Source organism: Heteronotia binoei, chromosome 10, assembly GCF_032191835.1.
Source record: "Heteronotia binoei isolate CCM8104 ecotype False Entrance Well chromosome 10, APGP_CSIRO_Hbin_v1, whole genome shotgun sequence".
Lineage (NCBI taxonomy): Eukaryota > Metazoa > Chordata > Lepidosauria > Squamata > Gekkonidae > Heteronotia > Heteronotia binoei.
In genome coordinates, this window is record NC_083232.1 from 6620098 (window position 1) to 6639183 (window position 19086).

General features: G+C 48.4%; 2 protein-coding genes across 2 annotated transcripts in view; one reads left to right on the forward strand and one right to left on the reverse strand.

The window, feature by feature from the left end:
- SNAP47 (synaptosome associated protein 47) overlaps nucleotides 1-418 on the reverse strand; it is a 51516-nt gene extending 51098 nt beyond the window's left edge. Inside the window, exon 1 of the mRNA XM_060247923.1 lies at nucleotides 259-418. Coding sequence (XP_060103906.1) covers nucleotides 259-385 — 127 coding nt within the window. The 5' untranslated portion in view covers nucleotides 386-418. The remainder of the gene's footprint in view (nucleotides 1-258) is intronic.
- On the forward strand, nucleotides 378-18634 carry JMJD4 (jumonji domain containing 4). The gene is made up of 7 exons (XM_060247924.1): nucleotides 378-464; nucleotides 4124-4721; nucleotides 7280-7445; nucleotides 10511-10636; nucleotides 11675-11942; nucleotides 14011-14157; nucleotides 16175-18634. The coding sequence occupies exons 2-7, from the start codon at nucleotides 4457-4459 to the stop codon at nucleotides 16484-16486; spliced, it is 1284 nt and encodes a 427-aa protein (XP_060103907.1). The 5' UTR covers nucleotides 378-464; nucleotides 4124-4456; the 3' UTR covers nucleotides 16487-18634.
- The last annotated feature ends 452 nt before the right edge of the window (nucleotides 18635-19086 follow it).

Below are 19086 nucleotides of genomic sequence, written 5' to 3' on the forward strand. Positions count from 1 at the left end.
TTCTTCCAGGTCCGTCTAGGAGGTCTCCAGGCCCCAGCTGGGGGTTGGCAACAGACCACTGGCTCCCTCGCGGAACAGGAGGAGGCAGAGAAGCGGGGGAGGGGCCAGCGACGGGGGAGGGGCCAGCGACGGCTTACCTGCCGCCTGGGGGGGGGGGAGGAGGAGAAAAAGGCGGGAAAAAATAACTGGTGGGGAGGGAAGGGAAAAATACCCCCAACCGTCGCTTCCTTCCTCGCCGGCTCGAGCCCTGCCCCTCACCGCGCTTGCGCCGAGCCGGAAAGCTCTCCCATTGGCTCTTTGCCACCTCCAGGCTCCTCCCCGTCCCCTCCTCCTCCGCAGCCGTCGTCCCCACCCGCCCGCTCAGGTCGAGCGCGCGCCGGCGCATGCGCGGCCGTCTGGGCGCGCCCTCTGAGGGACTGAGCCGCTGCGGAAAGAGCGAGCGGGTCTTGAATGGGGAGGCCGGGGTGAGTTTGCGCATGCGCGCTTGCGGGAGAGGGGGGAGAGGAAGGACTGACGGTGGGGGAGGGGTCTTCCTGAGGGGAGGGGGGGAGAGAGGAGCAGAGGGCCAAAAATGATGGGGGGGGGGTTGAAAGTGGGCAGGGGTCCCGTGAGCTGGGCGCTGAGGAAGAAGGGGGCTGACATGGGCGACAGGTGAGGTGAGGCTAGGGTTGCCAGTCCCCAGGTGGGGGCAGGGGATCCCCCGGTTCAGGGTCCTCAGAAAGCGGGGGGAGGGGAGGGAAATGGCTGCTGGGGACTCTGCTATTCCCTATGGAGATTTATTCCCACAGAAAATCATGGAGAATTGCTCTGCGGGTACCTGGGGCTCTGGGGGGGGGCTGTTTTGGGGGGTAGAGGCACCGAATTTTCAGTATAGCATCTGGTGCTTCTCCCCAAAATACCCCCCAAGTTTCAAAAAGATTGGACCAGGGGGTCCAATTCTGTGAGTCCCAAAAGAAGGTGCCCCTATCCTTCATTATTTCCTATGGAAGGAAGGCATTGAAAAGGTGTGCGGTCCCTTTAAATGTGATGGCCAGAACTCCCTTTGGAGTTCAATGATGCTTGTCACAGCCTTGATCTTGGCTCCACCCCTAATGTCTCCTGGCTCCACCCTCAAAGTCTCCTGGCTCCACCCCCAAAGTCCCCAGATATTTCTTGAATTGGACTTGGCAACCCTAGGTGAGGCCCAAAAATGGTGGGGGAGGGGATTTGAATGGGGGGGGGGATATGGCAGAAGTGTGTGTGTGTGGGGGGGGGGTGATTGTATAATATTAAGGGGAGGGGAGAGGCCAAAGAAGGGGATGGGGGACAAAAAAAGGGAGGAGAGAATTTCCAATTCTCCCCCCTCTCGTGAAGCTGCAAAATTGGGAGGCAACTGCAAAATTAGGGGACAGCTCCCTCCAAGGTTCTTGGTTGGGGGTGGGGGGTGGGATGGAGACCAGTGCTGCTGAGGGGGGCGTTTTTGGGAACTAAAGGGGGGAGCAATAAAGCTCTGTGCATAGCTTATGATATTGTTAAAAAATGGTCTATCCTTTAAAAAAAAAAAGATAGTTGCTCATTGTGAAGTTCGCATTAGGGCAAAAGCTGCAAAAAAAAAAAAAAGAAGCCCTTGAAGAGAGGGAGTCGAGCACCGAATGCATACAGCCTGAGCCTAATCGTATTTATTTTGTCAAACTTTCATTATGCAGGGAAATAGATCCCTACTTGTGTATTACACGTGATGGGGGGGTACCCATGTTTGTCTGTCTGTCTGTAGCAATAGAAAAGAGGAAGCAGCTTAAAGACTAACAACGTTGGTGGCAGGGGATGAGGTTTCCTGCTATATCTCGAGAACCAGTTTGGTGTAGTGGTGAAGTGTGCGGACTCTGATCTGGGAGAACCGGGTTTGATTCCCCACTCCTCCACTTGCAGCTGCTGGAATGACCTTGGGTCAGCCAGAGCTCTGGCAGGAGTTGTCCTTGAAAGGGCGGCTTCTGTCAGAGCTCTCTCAGCCCCGCCCATCTCACAGGGTGTCTCTTGTGGGGGGGAGAAGATATAGGAGATTGTAAGCCGCTCTGAGTCTCTGATTCAGAGAGAAGGGTGGGGTACAAATCTGCAGTCGTCGTCGTCTTCTTTGAGTTACTCCTCATGTCTTCAGAGAATGAAGGGGGCATGAGAGAGACAGAGGCTTGCTTGAGATCACCCAGTTACACTCTTGATGGGATCTCCTGATATATTTTTCAGCCTTCCAAAAGTAGCCAGGAGAGAGTGAGAGAGACACCCCCCTCCCATTTGAATCGTGGGCTTGGCATGGGAGTGATGGTGCTTGGCCCTTCCTATCCCCCAGACACACTGGTTTAAGGTTAGAAAGCACACATGTCTCCTCTAGCTGCTATTAGTATAGCTCTTTAATATTTTCATAGTAAGGAGCTACATATTAGCTGGGAGAGTTGGATGTAAATAATAACTCTAGTAGGATGAATACTGGTACCAGGTTTACTACAAAATTTAAGTAAGTTAATCTCTGCATCCCAGATGGCAGAATTCTAAGGAGCCTGAGACAGTGTTTGCTTAATGAAAGGTTATGGAGGAAAATCAAGATTTAGGTGGGGTTAGTTGTGTGGGTATACTCTCTAAAGTTCTTCTGCTCTTTTTCACACTGCTAGACTTCAGAAGATGGCTTCTCGGTACCTAATAGTGCACAAAGCATGGTGTGATTGATAGTTTGAGGTTGCAGGTTTTAATATATGTAGGGCAGGCAGTTACCATGGGCAGGGCAAAGATCTGGGTCAGATGCTGGGTCTTTTTCATCTAGGAGACAGGGTAAGTTGCCCATCCAGCCTTTGCCCCCTTTTGGGTAGTGCAGCGTGAGCGTCTCTGTGTCTACGATGCATTAATTTTTCATACTTTTTCTGCTCCAAAGAGCTGCATCATAGATGCTTCCCTTGTGCAATGTAGCCTAATGCTGTTGACATTCATAGGAGTAGAAATCTCCTCAGCAGAGTGGTTGGTCAGACTAGGGCTATAGGACAAGCCATGGTGACTAAAGTGAACTGCTAGCCATGGTGATGAAAGGGAACCTTAGTTTTATGAAGCAGCACACCTCTGAATTCCAGGGCCAAGAGGTAGAAGAAGATGATATTGGATTTATATCCCGCCCTCCACTCCGAAGAGTCTCACAGTGGCTCACAATCTCCTTTCCCTTCCTCCCCCACAACAGACACCCTGTGAGGTAGATGAAGATATTGGATTTATATCCCTCCCTCCAGTCCGAAAAGTCTCAGAGCGGCTCACAATCTCCTTTACCTCCCCCCCCCCACAACAGACACCCTGTGAGGTAGATGAAGATATTGGATTTATATCCCTCCCTCCAGTCCGAAAAGTCTCAGAGCGGCTCACAATCTCCTTTACCTTCCCCCCCCCCACAACAGACACCCTGTGAGGTAGATGAAGATATTGGATTTATATCCCTCCCTCCACTCCGAAAAGTCTCAGAGCGGCTCACAATCTCCTTTACCTTCCCCCCCCACAACAGACACCCTGTGAGGTAGATGAAGATATTGGATTTATATCCCTCCCTCCACTCCGAAAAGTCTCAGAGCGGCTCACAATCTCCTTTCCCTTCCTCCCCCACAACAGACACCCTGTGAGGTGGGTGGGGCTGGAGAGGGCTCTCACAGCAGCTGCCTTTTCAAGGACAACCTCTGCCAGGGCTATGGCTGATCCAAGGCCATGCTAGCAGGTGCAAGTGGAGGAGTGGGGAATCAAACCTGGTTCTCCCAGATACGAGACCGCACACTTAACCACTACACCAAACTGGCTAACATCAGGGGGAGGCCTTTGCCTCTGTGATCTGTTGTTGGCCTTTCAGGGGAATTTGTCTGCCACAGTGTGAGATGGGATACTGAAACAGATGGACCACTGGTCTGATCTGGCAGGGCTCTTCTGATGTCCTTATCAGGGGAAGGCCTCAGCCTCTGTGCCCGCCAAAGGAAGTGGTTGGCCACTGTGTGAGATTGGATGCTGGACCAGATGAATCACTGGTCTGATCCAACAGGGCTGTTCTGATATTTTTAGGATCATAAATCATTATGAGCAAATTTGAGACGCAGTTTTTGAAATGAGGATGTTCTTGTTTTGTTTCTAGATATCTGCCCGAGGCCGTGCCTACCTGCTGCTCTCCACGAGATGCCAAAGAGACGCATGGAAGCAAAATAGCACTGCTGTGTGTGCTTTAGCGCTGGAAAGCAAGCGTTCTGAAAAACCAAAAGCAGCCAAACAGCATAAGTAGCCATAGACAGCACAAGCCAAATGGGAAGATTTTCTAGCAAAATTTGGAACTGGACTCTTTTATGCGATACACTCCGCCTTTCCTGATTCCTTCCCTCCATCCGCTTTATTGTCCAGCTTTCTTTTAGCATAGTTTAACCTTGTCTGTCTGTCACCTGTTAAGCTGGGTGTCAGTCTTTTTGTCGCCTGAATGGACAGGGACACATTTGCCTGCGCTACTAAGTTTTTCCGTGACTATAGCAGCCCACCTCGCGGGGCAAGCTGTCAGCCCCATGACCATGTTGACTACATCGAAAAGCCCGAAACATTCACTTACGCAGACTTTTTCAAGGATTACTTGATTCCCAACGACCCCTGTGTTTTCTCAGCTAAATTCACCGAAGGCTGGGGCAGCAGGAGGAAGTGGGTGACCCCAGATGGAAAGCCAAACTTTGATTATTTGCTGCAGACATTTGGTAAGTCAGCTTTAAATTACAATTGCTCGATGTGATTTGTCAGTGTCTATTAAAGTGAAGAGTTTTGATAGGTCTTTGGCTTTTACGCGCAGTATTGTTTGTGGTCACCCACCTCAATTAGCAATCGATTTGCTTTTCTGTTTTTTTCCTCTCTCTTTTTTTTTTTTAGCTCTGTCTGCAATACAGCTGTGATATGCCAGCTAGCATCATTCTAAGATTAAATCAGTGAATGAAAAGATCGTGCTGGGCTTGTAATCAGTAATTGATAATTCAGTCTTAATGTTCTGGAAGCTTTCTCTTGTGCAGACCTCCGCATTCAGTGGCAGTCAATCTCTGAGCCAGTTTGGTGTAGTGGGGAGCCAGTTTGGTGTAATGGTTAAATATGCTGACTCTTATCTGGGAGAACCGGGTTTGATTCCCCACTCCTCCCCTTGCAGCAGCTGGAATGGCCTTGGGTCAGCCATAGCTCTCTTATCTGGGAGAACCGAATTTGATTCCCCACTCCTCCACTTGCACCTGCTGGAATGGCCTTGAGTCAGCCATAGCTCTAATAGAGAGCCAGTTGGGTGGAGTGGTTAAGTGCGCGGACTCTTATCTGGGAGAACCGGGTTTGATTCCCCACTCCTCCACTTGCACCTGCTGGAATGGCCTTGGGTCAGCCATAGCTATAATAGAGAGCCAGTTTGGTGTAGTGGTTAAGTGCAAGGACTCTTATCTGGGAGAACCGGGTTTGATTCCCCACTCCTCTGCTTGCAGCTGCTGGAATGGCCTTGGGTCAGCCATAGCTATAATAGAGAGCCAGTTTGGTGTAGTGGTTAAGTGCAAGGACTCTTATCTGGGAGAACCGGCTTTGATTCCCCACTCCTCTGCTTGCAGCTGCTGGAATGGCCTTGGGTCAGCCATAGCTCTAATAGAGAGCCAGTTTGGTGTAGTGGTTAAGTGTGCAGACTCTTATCTGGGAGAACCGGGTTTGATTCCCCACTCCTCCACTTGCACCTGCTAGCATGGCCTTGGGTCAGCCATAGCTCTGGCAGAGGTTGTCCTTGAAAGAGCAGCCCACCCACCTCACAGGGGGTCTGTTGTGGGGGAGGAAGGTAAAGGAGATTGTGAGCCGCTCTGAGACTCTTCGGAGTGGAGGGCGGGATATAAATCCAATATCTTCATCTACCTCACAGGGTGCCTGTTGTGGGGGAGGAAGGTAAAGGAGATTGTGAGCCGCTCTGAGACTCTTCGGAGTGGAGGGCGGGATATAAATCCAATATCTTCTTCTTCTTCTTGAATTCCAGTGCCTGGAGGCAACATTAGGGGAAAGCCTCTATGTCCTGTTGTTGGCCCTCCAGTGGAACTGATCGCCCACTATGTAAGATGGGATGCTGGACTATCTGTGCCCGCAGGGCTCTTTGTATGTTCTCAGATCCCTGTCTTTCAAGGTTTTCCAGAAGAGCATCCAAGCTTCTAGAGTGTGCGGCAGAGCGGTTGGTTTTGATCTACACAAACCACACATTTTATACATGTTTTCTTCACATTTAGAGGTATCGAGTACAAAGTCAAAAGTATTCTGAGGAGCTGCTTTGTTACCTGTTAGGGAATTTAGGAGTGCAGGAACTCCTCCTAGGATCCCCATTCCCACCAGGTTCAGTAAGGGAGGGGGAGACTGACGGTGACACACTGGAAAATCGAACCAGGCTCTCCAAATTAGAGTTCGCCAGCCTTCAGCATTACAGCACACTGGCTCTTCAGATATTAGTCGGAAAAACACTTATGACAAAAGATTATAGATTGTCTGTGCCTACCTGGGGAGGGACGGTGCCTATCTGGGGAGGGACGGTGGCTCAGTGGTAGAGCATCTGCTTGGTAAGCAGAAGGTCCCAGGTTCAATCCCCGGCATCTCCAAAAAAGGGTCCAGGCAAATAGGTGTGAAAAACCTCATCTGGAGAGCTGCTGTCAGTCTGAGTAGACAAGGCTGACTTTGATGGACTGAGGGTCTGATTCAGTATAAGGCAGCTTCATATGTTCATCTCTTGTTTCCTCTTCATTTTGATAATGGGCAAGCATAAAAGATACACCACGAAATTTTAGAAAAGCTAACCAGAGCGCGTATTTTCCTATAGGCATACATGTGAGAAGTAAGCTCAGGGCTGTGCTGTACTGCAGTCATGACTTCTGTCAAGATCTGACAGTCACTTCAGAACAAAAGACCTTTTCTGGTCTGTTTGGGGAGGGACCGTGGCTCAGCGGCAGCACACCGGCTTGGCGTGCAGAAGGTCCCCGGTTCAATCCCTGCCATCTCCAGGTCAAAGGACCAGGCAGTAGAAGACAGTGTCGTGTGTTCTAGGCTTGTTCTGCTGGTTAGTCTGTATTTCCCAGCATTCAGTTGATCAGGAAACAGCTGAAGGAAGTTCCTTTCATTTCCTTTGTTGTGCTATGGGTCGCTTAGCTCTGCCTCCGAGGTGGCTGACCCTGTCGACAGACTGGAGGCGCCGATGCTCTTTTTTATCAGTAATCCTAATATGGCTTCAGTTATTCTCCCCAGTGGGCTCAAAGAGTTTATGTTTCAGGGGAGGCTGTAGTCCCTGTTGCCAACTGTGATGTCAAGGAATACAATTCTAACCCAAAGGAACACCTCAAACTCAAGGAGTACATAAGCTATTGGAAAGAACACATTAAAAAAAATTACCGCTCGCCCCGAGGGTGCCTTTACCTCAAGGACTGGCACCTGCACAGGTGAGTTTTGGAACTCCTCAGCATGCTCTTACGACATTCTGGAATGCTGCCGAATTGCACCCCTGACGTTCCTTTGCCAAATGATTAAATTTCCGGAAGCATTCTTACTTAGCCATCTGTGTCGAGACTGTAGCCACACACAAGGTTGCGACTGCATGATCGGAGATCCCAAATGCATATAGGAGCTGGTTTGGCTTGCAGTTCATCCAGCATCTTTGTCTGTTCCTTCCTATGATGAATGCATTTTCCTCCCTTCCTTTTTCTGCACGCAGTTGAGTTATGCAAGAATTACCCATATGAGAAGGCCTTTTTTTCCCTTCTCTGACGTCTTGTTTTTTTTTTCCCCCATTCATATATGTTTGTGTCGTTGCATTCTGACTGACATTTGGAATTCTGGTACACTGAAATGCTAGTAGAGAAGTCCATTGAAGCTGGATAGCAGAGGACACAAGAGCTTTGCTGCCTTCCCTGGCACTCTGTGCTTGTAATAAACGTAGCGGATAGGATTTGCGCTTATCTGTGTTTCTGTTGCATTGCAAGTTGAAGCAGGCTTTCTTTTTTTGTCAATTGCTAAACAATTTTTAAATCAGAATCCTAGAGTCTTAGAGGCCATCTATTTTAACCTTCAGTGCTTAGCTTGCAGATACCAGGCATGTTCAAGGTGGTATGGCCACAGACAACCCCTACTCAATGCGAAGAACTCAAAACTAGAGGATCTTCATCGTGGTCTCTGTGCAGTCCCACACATGGGTCATGCTGAAGGCAACGGATCCATACCTCGGAGTCTCCAATAGCACTCCTAGAGCGTTTTTTTGGGGGGGGGGTTGCGCGCTTTCCGTTCGCCTTGGGGAGCAGGCATCGACTGCGCATGCCTGGAGCAAGCGGGAGGCGCCATTCCCACTCAGTTTCTTCCAGCCGCTACTGACAGTCTACAAAGGTAAAAACCAAGGCAGAAAAAGCCAGCAGAGGGGAAGGCTGGGTGGGCGTGTGTGACTGCACAGATGACCACTCGAAGATCATCACTTACAGGTAAGCAACCTGTTTATCTCAGGCATCCTCTGTTTCCAGACTGCCAGAGGGCCCGCACCACAGGTGCTTAGTTCCATTGCTGAACTGCCCTCTAGGAAGCTTCGTCCCTTCTTGGGGGAGGGACGGTGGCTCAGTGGCAGAGCATCTGCTTGGGAAGCAGAAGGTTCCAGGTTCAATCCCTGGCATCTCCAAAAAAGGGTCCAGGCAAATAGGTGTGAAAAACCTCAGCTTGAGACCCTGGAGAGCCGCTGCCAGTCTGAGAAGACAATACTGACTTTGATGGACCCAGGGTCTGATTCAGTATAAGGCAGCTTCATACGTCCATATGTTCCTAGTACTTGACTGAAATCTGCCCTATAACTGAACAAGTCTTTTCTCCTCTTCCATGAGCCATCCCTTCCAATAACTGGAGATTTCAGTGGTGCTGGAAATAGACACTGAACATCTAGTACCAGCAAGGCCTGAGTGTGCCATAGGCAAGGAACACCTGGCCAGCATCATAAGCGAATGAATGAGTCTGCCCTCTTGCTGCTAAATGTGCTGTCCTTAAACTTGACCTACAGAATTAGCTGCTAGTAGCTGTAGAAGGCTGGAGCCCACTCCCATATTGCAAGTTCCCCAGTCATGATCAGATTCTGTAATGCTGATTATCAGTGATGTGAGTATTCCAGAGGGGGAAAAAACCTTTTCCAGTAAATTATCTAGTGCCCTAAATAGAATGTGATCTGATTTAGCGCAAATGTTACATCTCAAAAGCAACAAAACATTGAACTGGAATATTTAATGGGGGAAGGGAATCAAGTATAGTTCAAATGATATTCAGATCAATTCAGCAAATTACTTTAAAATAATACTTAGAAAACAGTATAGCATGCACTTCCCTTACATTATATAAATGGGGTGGGGGTGGGGATGGAAGGAAGGAAGATGCTGAAAACTCTGATTTTAATACATTCAAATAACTATGCATGATCTACCATGGAAATCAGTTTCAGCAGAATTTAACTGTCATCCACAAAGGTCAGCGGAACACTTCATAACTCAAATTACTCATTACTTCTGTATCAGATTGGTGATGGCAAAGGCTTTTCCACCATACAAGAGGAGATAGAAGAATTTTAGTTTTGGTTTTGATTTGACCTACATAGCCAATCAGGTGCATCCATAACTTGATTTAAAAAAAAATATAGATTATATGTGTTGGTGACTTTAAGACCCTCCACATATTTACAAATCAATAAAACCCACATGTACTCTCAGTCCTTACAGATAATTATTTGGAAATTTTAATTACAGCTTTGGAACGGCCAAGCTTGCTTTACCTTATATTGGCAACTTCATGCATTGACTGTTGCTAATTTTGTGAAGTAATAGACTTTAAGATGCTCAGGGAAACCTTAAGGAAAATTTTTCTGTGGAAAATAAAGCGAGGGAAAATGTTCTGGAAAATCTTAAAGGAAGACCAGATAGCTTTGCAGCCAGCTTCTTCTCCTTTGAATATCTTGTGGATATAAGGAGCTGTCTTTGAAATCATTCAAACCATGGAGTTGGACCTTTGATCTGGCTGAAAATGAAGTAACTGGATCACTGTGGTGCCCCTTCTGGATCCAGGTTTTTCACTGTAAAGACTGGTTCAGATGTTACTATGTGGTTACACACCTCTGTTTGTGTGAGCCGCATAAGGAGTAAATCAGAAGCCCATGGACCTCAAATGAGCTGTTTCCCAGGGTTTCTGAAATTCGACTGTATAACCTTTGGCAGGGATTCTTTAGGAATGGGGAGACTGGAAGCCGCAGGGCAAAGTAACACCTGAATCAACTTTAGGATTTGGGATTAGGTAAACAAAAAAAAAAATGACTTGGGATTAGGGAAACACGGGGAAAACAGGTGATGCGTGAACTAAAAAAAAAAAAAAGTTTGGAACCAGAGTGCCAACTGTCAGTCCATTACCCTGCACCTTGCTTACTGTAGTCCAAATTTTAAGCAGGTCTTCACTCAGATGTTCTTTATTCCTTTTCAAAAACTGTCTCTTCAAGGGCTTTCCCAGAACAAGATGTTTACACCATCCCGATCTACTTCTCTTCTGACTGGCTGAATGAATACTGGGACGCCATAAAAGTGGATGACTATCGCTTTGTCTATATGGGACCCAAGGGCTCATGGTAAAGCCAGTGGGGTGCTTTCATGCGTTTCCTTTGGACTGAGTGCTTGTGTCAGAGGCAGAGTGCTTATGTGGGCCTTAACTCTAAATAAAAAGACATTATGGTAGAAGTGATACTGTTTAGGAAGAAGGCAAGGAGTATGCACGTAATCAGAAAACGTGTGCTTTGCAATCTTAAGTGTTGGAACAAAGTTTGAATTCAATGGCACCTTTAAGGCCAATAAAGTTTCTTTGTTTTTCTTAAGAGCAAGAACGTTGAATAAAACTTTGTTGGTCTTAAAGGTACCTGGATCAGTCTTAAATGTTGTGCATTTTTTCCCCTGTGGAGAAAAGGTTATCTCCCTCAGAAAGCATCGCGAGGGCAGATGGAGTTTAGTTCTCACTATTATGTGTATTGTCTAGCCCAGGAGTCTGCCAACTTTTTGAGCCGGTGGGCACCTTTGGAATTCTGCCACATGATGATGGGTGCACCTACAAAATGGCCACCGCATGGAGGTGGAGCCACAAACACAGAGGAAGCGCAAGTGCAGGGAAGAAGTGGGATGTTTTTTAAAAAAATGCATAAGAACATAAGAGAAGCCATGTTGGATCAGGCCAATGGTCAATCCAGTCCAACACTCTGTGTCACATAAGAACATAAGAGAGGCCATGTTGGATCAGGCCAGTGGACCCTCCAGTCCAACACTCTGCGTCACATAAGAACTTAAGAGAAGCCATGTTGGATCAGGCCAATGGCCCATCCAGTCCAACGCTCTGTGTCACATAAGAACATAAGAGAAGCCATGTTGGATCAGGCCAATGGCCCCTCCAGACCAACACTCTGTGTCACATAGTGGCCAAAAAAACCCCAAGTGCCATCAGGAGGTCCACCAGTGAGGCCAGGACACTAGAAGCCCTCCCACTGTGCCCCCACAAGCACCCAGAATACAGAGAACCTGTGAGAACACAAGAGGGTGCCCTTCTGCCTGTCCCATTTACAAACCTGCCTCTGCTTATGGTATGCCAGAGCCTGTTCCTAATCTTGTGACTCACTCCCCAGGACTCCCTTCCATGCAGATGTCTTCCGCTCCTATAGCTGGTCAGCCAATATCTGCGGGAAAAAGAAATGGCTGATCTTTCCCCCGGGACAAGAGGAGAACCTTCGAGACCGCCATGGCCACTTGCCCTTTGACATCACCGCACCTGAGCTGAAACAGAGCAACATTTACCCTCGCTACGCCCAAAGCACTGCTCCTGTTGAGATCCTCCAGGAAGCCGGGGAGATCGTCTTCATTCCCAGCGGGTGGCACCATCAGGTTTACAATCTGGTAAGAAGACATTTCGGAGAGCGAGCATCATCCTTTGAGATGTTACTGCCCTGCGGCATGGATTTCTGGAGTCATTTTTGACTTGAGTGCAAAGAAGTGAAAGGGAAAGAATCATAGTCCTTTGGTAGAGCGCGTGCTTTGGATGCGGAAGGTTCCAAGTTTAACCGCAGCATCTCCATATAAAAGAATTCATAATCTTAATCAGGGCTGGGACAGGATCTCTTCCTAGACAGGAACTAATCCCCAGTGCTCACTATTTTGCCAAATGGGCCAGTGTTCTAGCTCAGTGCGAAGCATCCTGATATTTCAAATTAATAGGAGCAAGGCAATACACTCCAGCTGGCCAGCTGAGCGGCCAGCAGGCCTGCTGTTTGATATTTTTAGAAGCAAATTTAACTATTTGCTTTATTAATAAGTTCCCTGCATTTTTAAAAACATGTTTCCCCAATGTAGTCAGAGTGTGACTAACATTCTGTGACATTACAACAGCTAAGCTATAGGGAAACTGACATACAGGCAACCCATGATTGGGTTTGAGGAATTCCTTTTTGTTCTTATATAAGACCGTGGCTCAGTGGAAGAGGCGCTGCTTTTTACGAAGACGTTCCCTAGCATCTTTAGAAGAAGAGGAAGATATTGGATTTATATCCCTCCCTCCACTCCGAAGAGTCTCAGAGCGGCTCACAATCTCCTTTCCCTTCCTCCCCCACAACAGACACCCTGTGAGGTAGATGAAGATATTGGATTTATATCCCGCCCTCCACTCCGAAGAGTCTCAGAGGGGCTCACAATCTCCTTTCCCTTCCTCCCCCACAACAGACACCCTGTGAGGTAGATGAAGATATTGGATTTATATCCCGCCCTCCACTCCGAAGAGTCTCAGAGCGGCTCACAATCTCCTTTCCCTTCCTCCCCCACAACAGACACCCTGTGAGGTAGATGAAGATATTGGATTTATATCCCACCCTCCACTCTGAAGAGTCTCAGAGCGGCTCACAATCTCCTTTCCCTTCCTCCCCCACAACAGACACCCTGTGAGGTAGATGAAGATATTGGATTTATATCCCGCCCTCCACTCCAGAGAGTCTCAGAGCGGCTCACAATCTCCTTTACCTTTCCCTCCCCCACAACAGACACCCTGTGAGGTAGATGAAGATATTGGATTTATATCCCGCCCTCCACTCCAGAGAGTCTCAGAGCGTCTCACAATCTCCTTTACCTTCCCCTCCCCCACAACAGACACCCTGTGAGGTAGATGAAGATATTGGATTTATATCCCGCCCTCCACTCCGAAGAGTCTCAGAGCAGCTCACAATCTCCTTTCCCTTCCTCCCCCACAACAGACACCCTGTGAGCTGGGTGGGGCTACCCTTTCAAGGACAACCTCTGCCAGAGCTATGGCTGACCCAAGGCAATTAGGTAACAAAACTGGCAATAGGTGTTGTGAAAGACCTCTGAGACCCTGGAGACCTGCTGCCAGTCTGATTAGATGATACTGGCTTTGATGGACCAGTGGTCTCACTAAATTTAAGGCAGTTTGATGTGTGTTTCATGCTAGCTCAGGGGGGGCCAAGCTTGTTTAACATAAGAGCCAATCGAATGAATGTCAGATGTTTGAGAACCATAAGACATGAATGTCAGATATTTGAGAGCCGCAAGACAGGAAGGAAGGCAAATAGATGGGAGGGGCAAGGGATGGAGAAGTGGAAAGAAAACAACTTTAAATGTATTCTCCAAGCTGGCTGATGGGGCAGTGGGGGCTTCAAAAGTCACACAATATGTGGGAAAGAGCCCTATGTGGCTCCCAAGCCAGTTTGGCCACCCCTGTGCTAGCTATTAAAGTGATTGTTTGGATGTGGATTGATTAGATAAGCAAGAATTTTCAGTCCTATTCTATAGCCAGCTTGCCAGAGGAAAGTGTTTGTGCCAGTGCAATAGATCCACTAGATCCAGTCCAGCTCCGGGAATCCAGCTGCGTAGGTCAGCAGGAGACCCCCAGTGCCTCCCCTCCCCTCTGCTGGCAAAGGTAAGAAGGACAAACCTTTGAGCCTCCCACTCCTTCTTTCAGGAGGATACCATCTCCATCAACCACAACTGGGTGAACGGGTGCAACGTAGCCATCATGTGGAGCTTCCTCCAAGATGAACTCGCTGCCGTCCAACGGGAGATCCGAGAGTGGAGAGAAACCATGGAAGATTGGCACCTGCAGTGTCAGGTAGAGCAGCCGGTAGCCATCTACAGAGGGGCAGCTGCACGGATCTTCTTCAGCCAGATTCACCAAGCTCCATGGCATCTTAAAGACTATCCAACACATAGCAACAGATGCTTGGTCAGGCGCAGGGAATGTTATGCTCAGCCAGCAGTCTGACCAAGTGGGCAAGGATTGCAGACGCTGCTGCTACAATAGCCGTGTGAGTCTTTGTGGCTCCACAAGACACTTTGTGGAAATGAGCATAGAAACGCATTTGCTGTCTGTCTTGCAAGGTAATAGAACAGCATCAGCAGCCATAACGCCGCAGAATTCATGGTCAATTTTTTGTGCAGTAGCGTCAGCAGCTCCTGTCGTTTCAGGCTTGCCTGCTGCTGCTCACGCGGTCTGTTTTTCAAGGCAGATGTTTCCTAGCGGATCAGTCGGCTGATGGTATTGGCCGCAGCAGGTGGGAAGGATGTACATTCATGCGGAGGGGAAGGGACCGCTGGGAACAGCCGGCAGCTGCTGATTTTGCACCACACAGAAGGTCCTTTGCCCTACAGTAAAGGCAAAAAAGAGCATTTGTCTTTGGGCTAATATGACCTGTGCCCTCCTTATCCTCAGGGATGCCTCTCACGTCCACAGAAAATACTTAGATGCAAACCAATTGAACCAATGTGTGTTTCATGCTAGCTCGGGGGGGGGGGGGGCAAGCTTGTTTAACATAAGAGCCAATCGAATGAATGTCAGACATTTGAGAGCCACAAGACAGGAAGGAAGGCAAATAGATGGGAGGGGCAAGGGATGGAGAAGTGGAAAGAAACAGTGGAAACAGCCGAAACAGCCGGCAGCTACTGATTTTGCACCTTACAGTAAAGGCAAAAAAGAGCATTTGTCTTTGGGCTAACATGACCTGTGCCCTCCTTATCCTCAGGGATGCCTCTCACGCCCACAGAAAATACTTAGATGCAAACCAGACACAGGAAAGCTTAAAATCTGAAGGTAGCGTTCAGTCCCTGTGGTCTGTGGCCGGAGAAGTGGATGGAGACTAGGGCTGCATTGCCCGTGAGTTGTGATGTGACCTGGGGCCAGGCGCAGTCGCTCAGCCTCGATCTTTACACAAGGATGTAAGGATAAAAAGGAGCCAGGGGTGTTGAACTCATTTCTTATGAGGGCCAAATCTGACATAAATGAGATCTTGTCGGGCCGGGCTATGTCCAGTCAAGCTACGTGTGTACCTATTTAAGATCAGATAGCAGAGCACAAAAAGACGCTTAATTTTTTTAAAAAAAAACTTAAAATATGCTTAAAACATTAGCATTTGTTGTTCTTAAAGGTGCTTTCTTTGTATTTCTCTCATGGGATCCAGGGAACCGGGCCAAGGAAGCTCTGGCTCTTTTTTTCCTTCCCTAAAGGACCAGGAGGGGGAGGAGCCTCAGCTAATGGAAGGAAGAGAGGCTTGGCTCAGTAGCTCTGCTGTGCGATTGGGAGAGACTGGCAAAGCAAGCTCTGCCTCCCCCCTCTTCCTCCCCAAGGGAGGAGCCTCAGCCAGCGGGGAAAATAGAGGTTTTGCGCTAGCTCCTGTGTGACTGAGCGAGCCTGGCAAAGCAAGCTGTGATGCAGAAGGAAGCAAGAGAGAGGGAGAAGGAAGCAGATGGCAGCCAATTGCTCGGGGGCCTGATAGGAGCCCTCCGGGGGCCTGATTCGGCCCCCAGACTGCATGTTTGACACCCCTGCCATAGAGGAAAGATGGGGAGAGGGGGGAAAGAAACCTAGAATTGAATAATCCTTATTCCATTCTGTGTAGGTACTAGTGCTTCTGACTAGTGTTATCTCTAAGCTGAGTTAGTGTGAGCTAGCTCACCGTTCTTTAGCCCCAGGCTCACATATTTTTGTCTCGGCACAGGAAAAATGTCCCCAGAGCAAACTCATTTATGCAGGAGCTCACAAGTTTAATGCCGGTAGCTCATGAAGCAGAATTTTTGCTCGCAAGACTCCATGGCTTGTCTCTGACTGACCTTATTTCCTGTCACCTCCGCAGGTGCTGATGAAGTCTTACACAGGCATTGACTACAAGGAGTTCTACAATTTCCTGAAGATCATTGCAGAGAACCGGATTTTCGTCCTCGAGAACCACCATTCCGAGGAAGATGCCTCCAAGCATTCCTACCGAGCTGCCATCTCCGGCCTGGGAATGCTGCACGCGGTCTTCGATTTGAAACGGACTGCAAAGGTGTTGACTTCCTTGAACGCCAACGAGGATTTCAAGAAACTGAACCCGGAGGCTCTCACCCCGCCTCCTCATGCTCTCCTCCACCGCCTGAAAGCAGCCATAGATACTGCCCTTCTCTAGCCCCCCCCTTTCCTTTCAACCAGTCGCAGGAATTGCTGTTCTTGCAACCTGGGTGCATGCTGATTACGTCGACCTCCCCATTTAGAAGCCTTAAAGCACAGGGAATTTCCAGGGCGAGTGGGGAACACAGACGCAGAAGGGGCGAGGAATTTACGTGGGAAATTGGTCCTACCTGGGAAAGGACGTCCCTCCCCGCTGCAGCCCAGGTAGGCATAGGGAAGGATGCGATCCATTTGCTCACTGAGGAATGACCTATATGTAGAATGCATTCTTTGCAGGTCTTCTCTGTTTTTGGTCAAATGAGAGGAATCTGGAGTCCCTGTTCTCTAGAGGGAGTAGTAGCAGGGCTTTTTTTTTTTTGTAACAGGAACTCCTTTGCATATTAGGCCCACACCCCCCTGATGTAGCCAATCCTCCAAGAGCCCTGTCAGAAGAGCCCTGTAAGCCCTTGGAGGATTGGCTACATCAGGGGTGCGTGGCCTAATATGCAAAGCAGCTCCTGCTCGAATTCCAGCCCTGAGGCCACACCTCCCTGATGTAGCCAATCCTCCAAGAGGTTCCAGGGCTCTGGTACAGGGCCTACTCTAAGCTTCAGGAGGATTGGCTGCATCAGGGGTGCGGGGCCTAATATGCAAAGGAGTCCCTGCTATAAAAAAAAAAAAAAAAGCCCTGAGTAGAAGCCTTTTTTTAACATGTGGTTGGACTGTGATTCTCCTTCCTCACACCTAACACTTAATAGAGAAGTGTGTGTATGTGTGTCTATATATATCTATATTTATTAAGTGGTGGGGTTATGCTTTGTAATAGGAAGTCATCTGCTGAAAAGGCCGTTAGGGGGCAGGTGGCTTGTGAGGAAAGGCTAGCCGGTGGCTAATAGTCAGCTGTTCATTGGCTCTCTCCATACAGGGAGTGTGTCCGGTGTACCCCCCCTTTCAGGGCCTTGGATCAGTGGAAGCTGAGAAATGACCCCCTCCCCCCTCCACCAATGAAGGGCAGCTGAAATTTGGAGGCCACCCGCCCGAGGGTGAGCTGTGCCAATTGCCACAGCACACTGACCTAGAAACCTTTCTGGAACTGCTTTGACATTTTCAGTTATTGCCTGGAAAAAAAAGACAGCTAGAAACACGGCATAAAAAGAAACGAACAAGGAGACAGTAGCTTGTTATCAATGGCTCAGCTTGTAGCACAATTACCTACATGGACTTCAGGGATAGAAAATAACCCCTTTCTGGACTTGTTGCGTAGCATCTTAAGCAATTCATCGCCGACGGCAGGCCTGCTTTCCATACTCGCTCTGCTTTCTCGCTCGCTCTTCTCTCCCACGCGTTTCCGAACCATTTCTGTGCCCTCAATCAGTGTTACGATGATGTATGATGCCCTAGCAGCACCAGAAGCATGCAAGAGAGTCTGGGTTTTTTTCTGCACGTTATTTTGTCACTTGGGTGCCCATGCTGTGGTTTTTTTCTTTGCCGCACGTGATTTGCTTCCTCGAGTAGCCGTTTCGATCTTTCACAAGCGTTTGTCTGGTTTATTCCCCTTCCCTTTGTGCTGGGTAAATAAACCAGAGGAATGCCGGTGAACAACTAAAGTGACCCCTTTAGAGGGAGCACAAAATATGTGCAAAAAAGAAAACTGACAGAGTATGGGGCACACTGCCAACTGAAGTAACAGGAGGAAAACCCTGCTTTTGAGATTCCTACTTCAGCATGGCCCGGTGAAGAGAGAGTTTTGAAGCAAAGGCCAACACAAGCCAAAAAGACCCCTAAAGGAGTTTGATTGCGTTATGAGAAATGTGTGTTTCTCTGGAAAGCAAAGTAAGGAATTAAGAGGAAACAAGGTGAAATGGAAAGCTGACATTTAGTACATGCAAACTCCATCTTTTTGCAGCAATCATGCTGTCTTTGGGAGTGGTGGTGGTGAGGGGTGTTTCAGATATTCCTGTCCCATTATTTTGGTTACCGAGCACAATTTTTCATGGCATTTGTACAAGAAGAAGGGCTGGCATGTGGGGAGGGGAAACTGCCCTTGCAGTTGGTAACAAAGAGAACTGAAGTTTCTGAGGCTTCTAAATGGGGAGTTGGCAGGCTAGGACTTGTCACCCCTCACTAGAGCCCATTAGACTTTCCACTCAACCCCCTAGTTTCAGGGCGGGGGCGTCATTTAAGCACTGGGCTGAATTTTACTCAAGCCTCAACGGTTCTGCCAAGTTGACCCCCAAAACCTTTCTGAAGCTGCACATTAAAAAAATATTTAAGCATCACCGGCTTCATCTTGCTATTTAAAATCATGAGTGATTTGGATTTTGTACTAAAGCTGTTTCGTGATAACATGAAGGCTAACCGGGAAGGTATGTTGCTTCCCCCCCCCCCCCCCCTTCCCAGCCAAAAAGCACTTGGTCCAAGCAGGTGGGATAAGTCAAGGAATGCTACCGTCCCTTCACAAAAATGGGCTTGTGGGAGTTGTGTAGTTTCTCCTTTCCTACAATCGGTGAAGCTGAAATAGTATTAATTCAGATGAACCTCAGAAGAGCCCTGCTGGGTCAGACCAGTAGTCCCATCTAGTCCAGCCTCCTGTCCCACACAATGGCCAAGCAACAACAA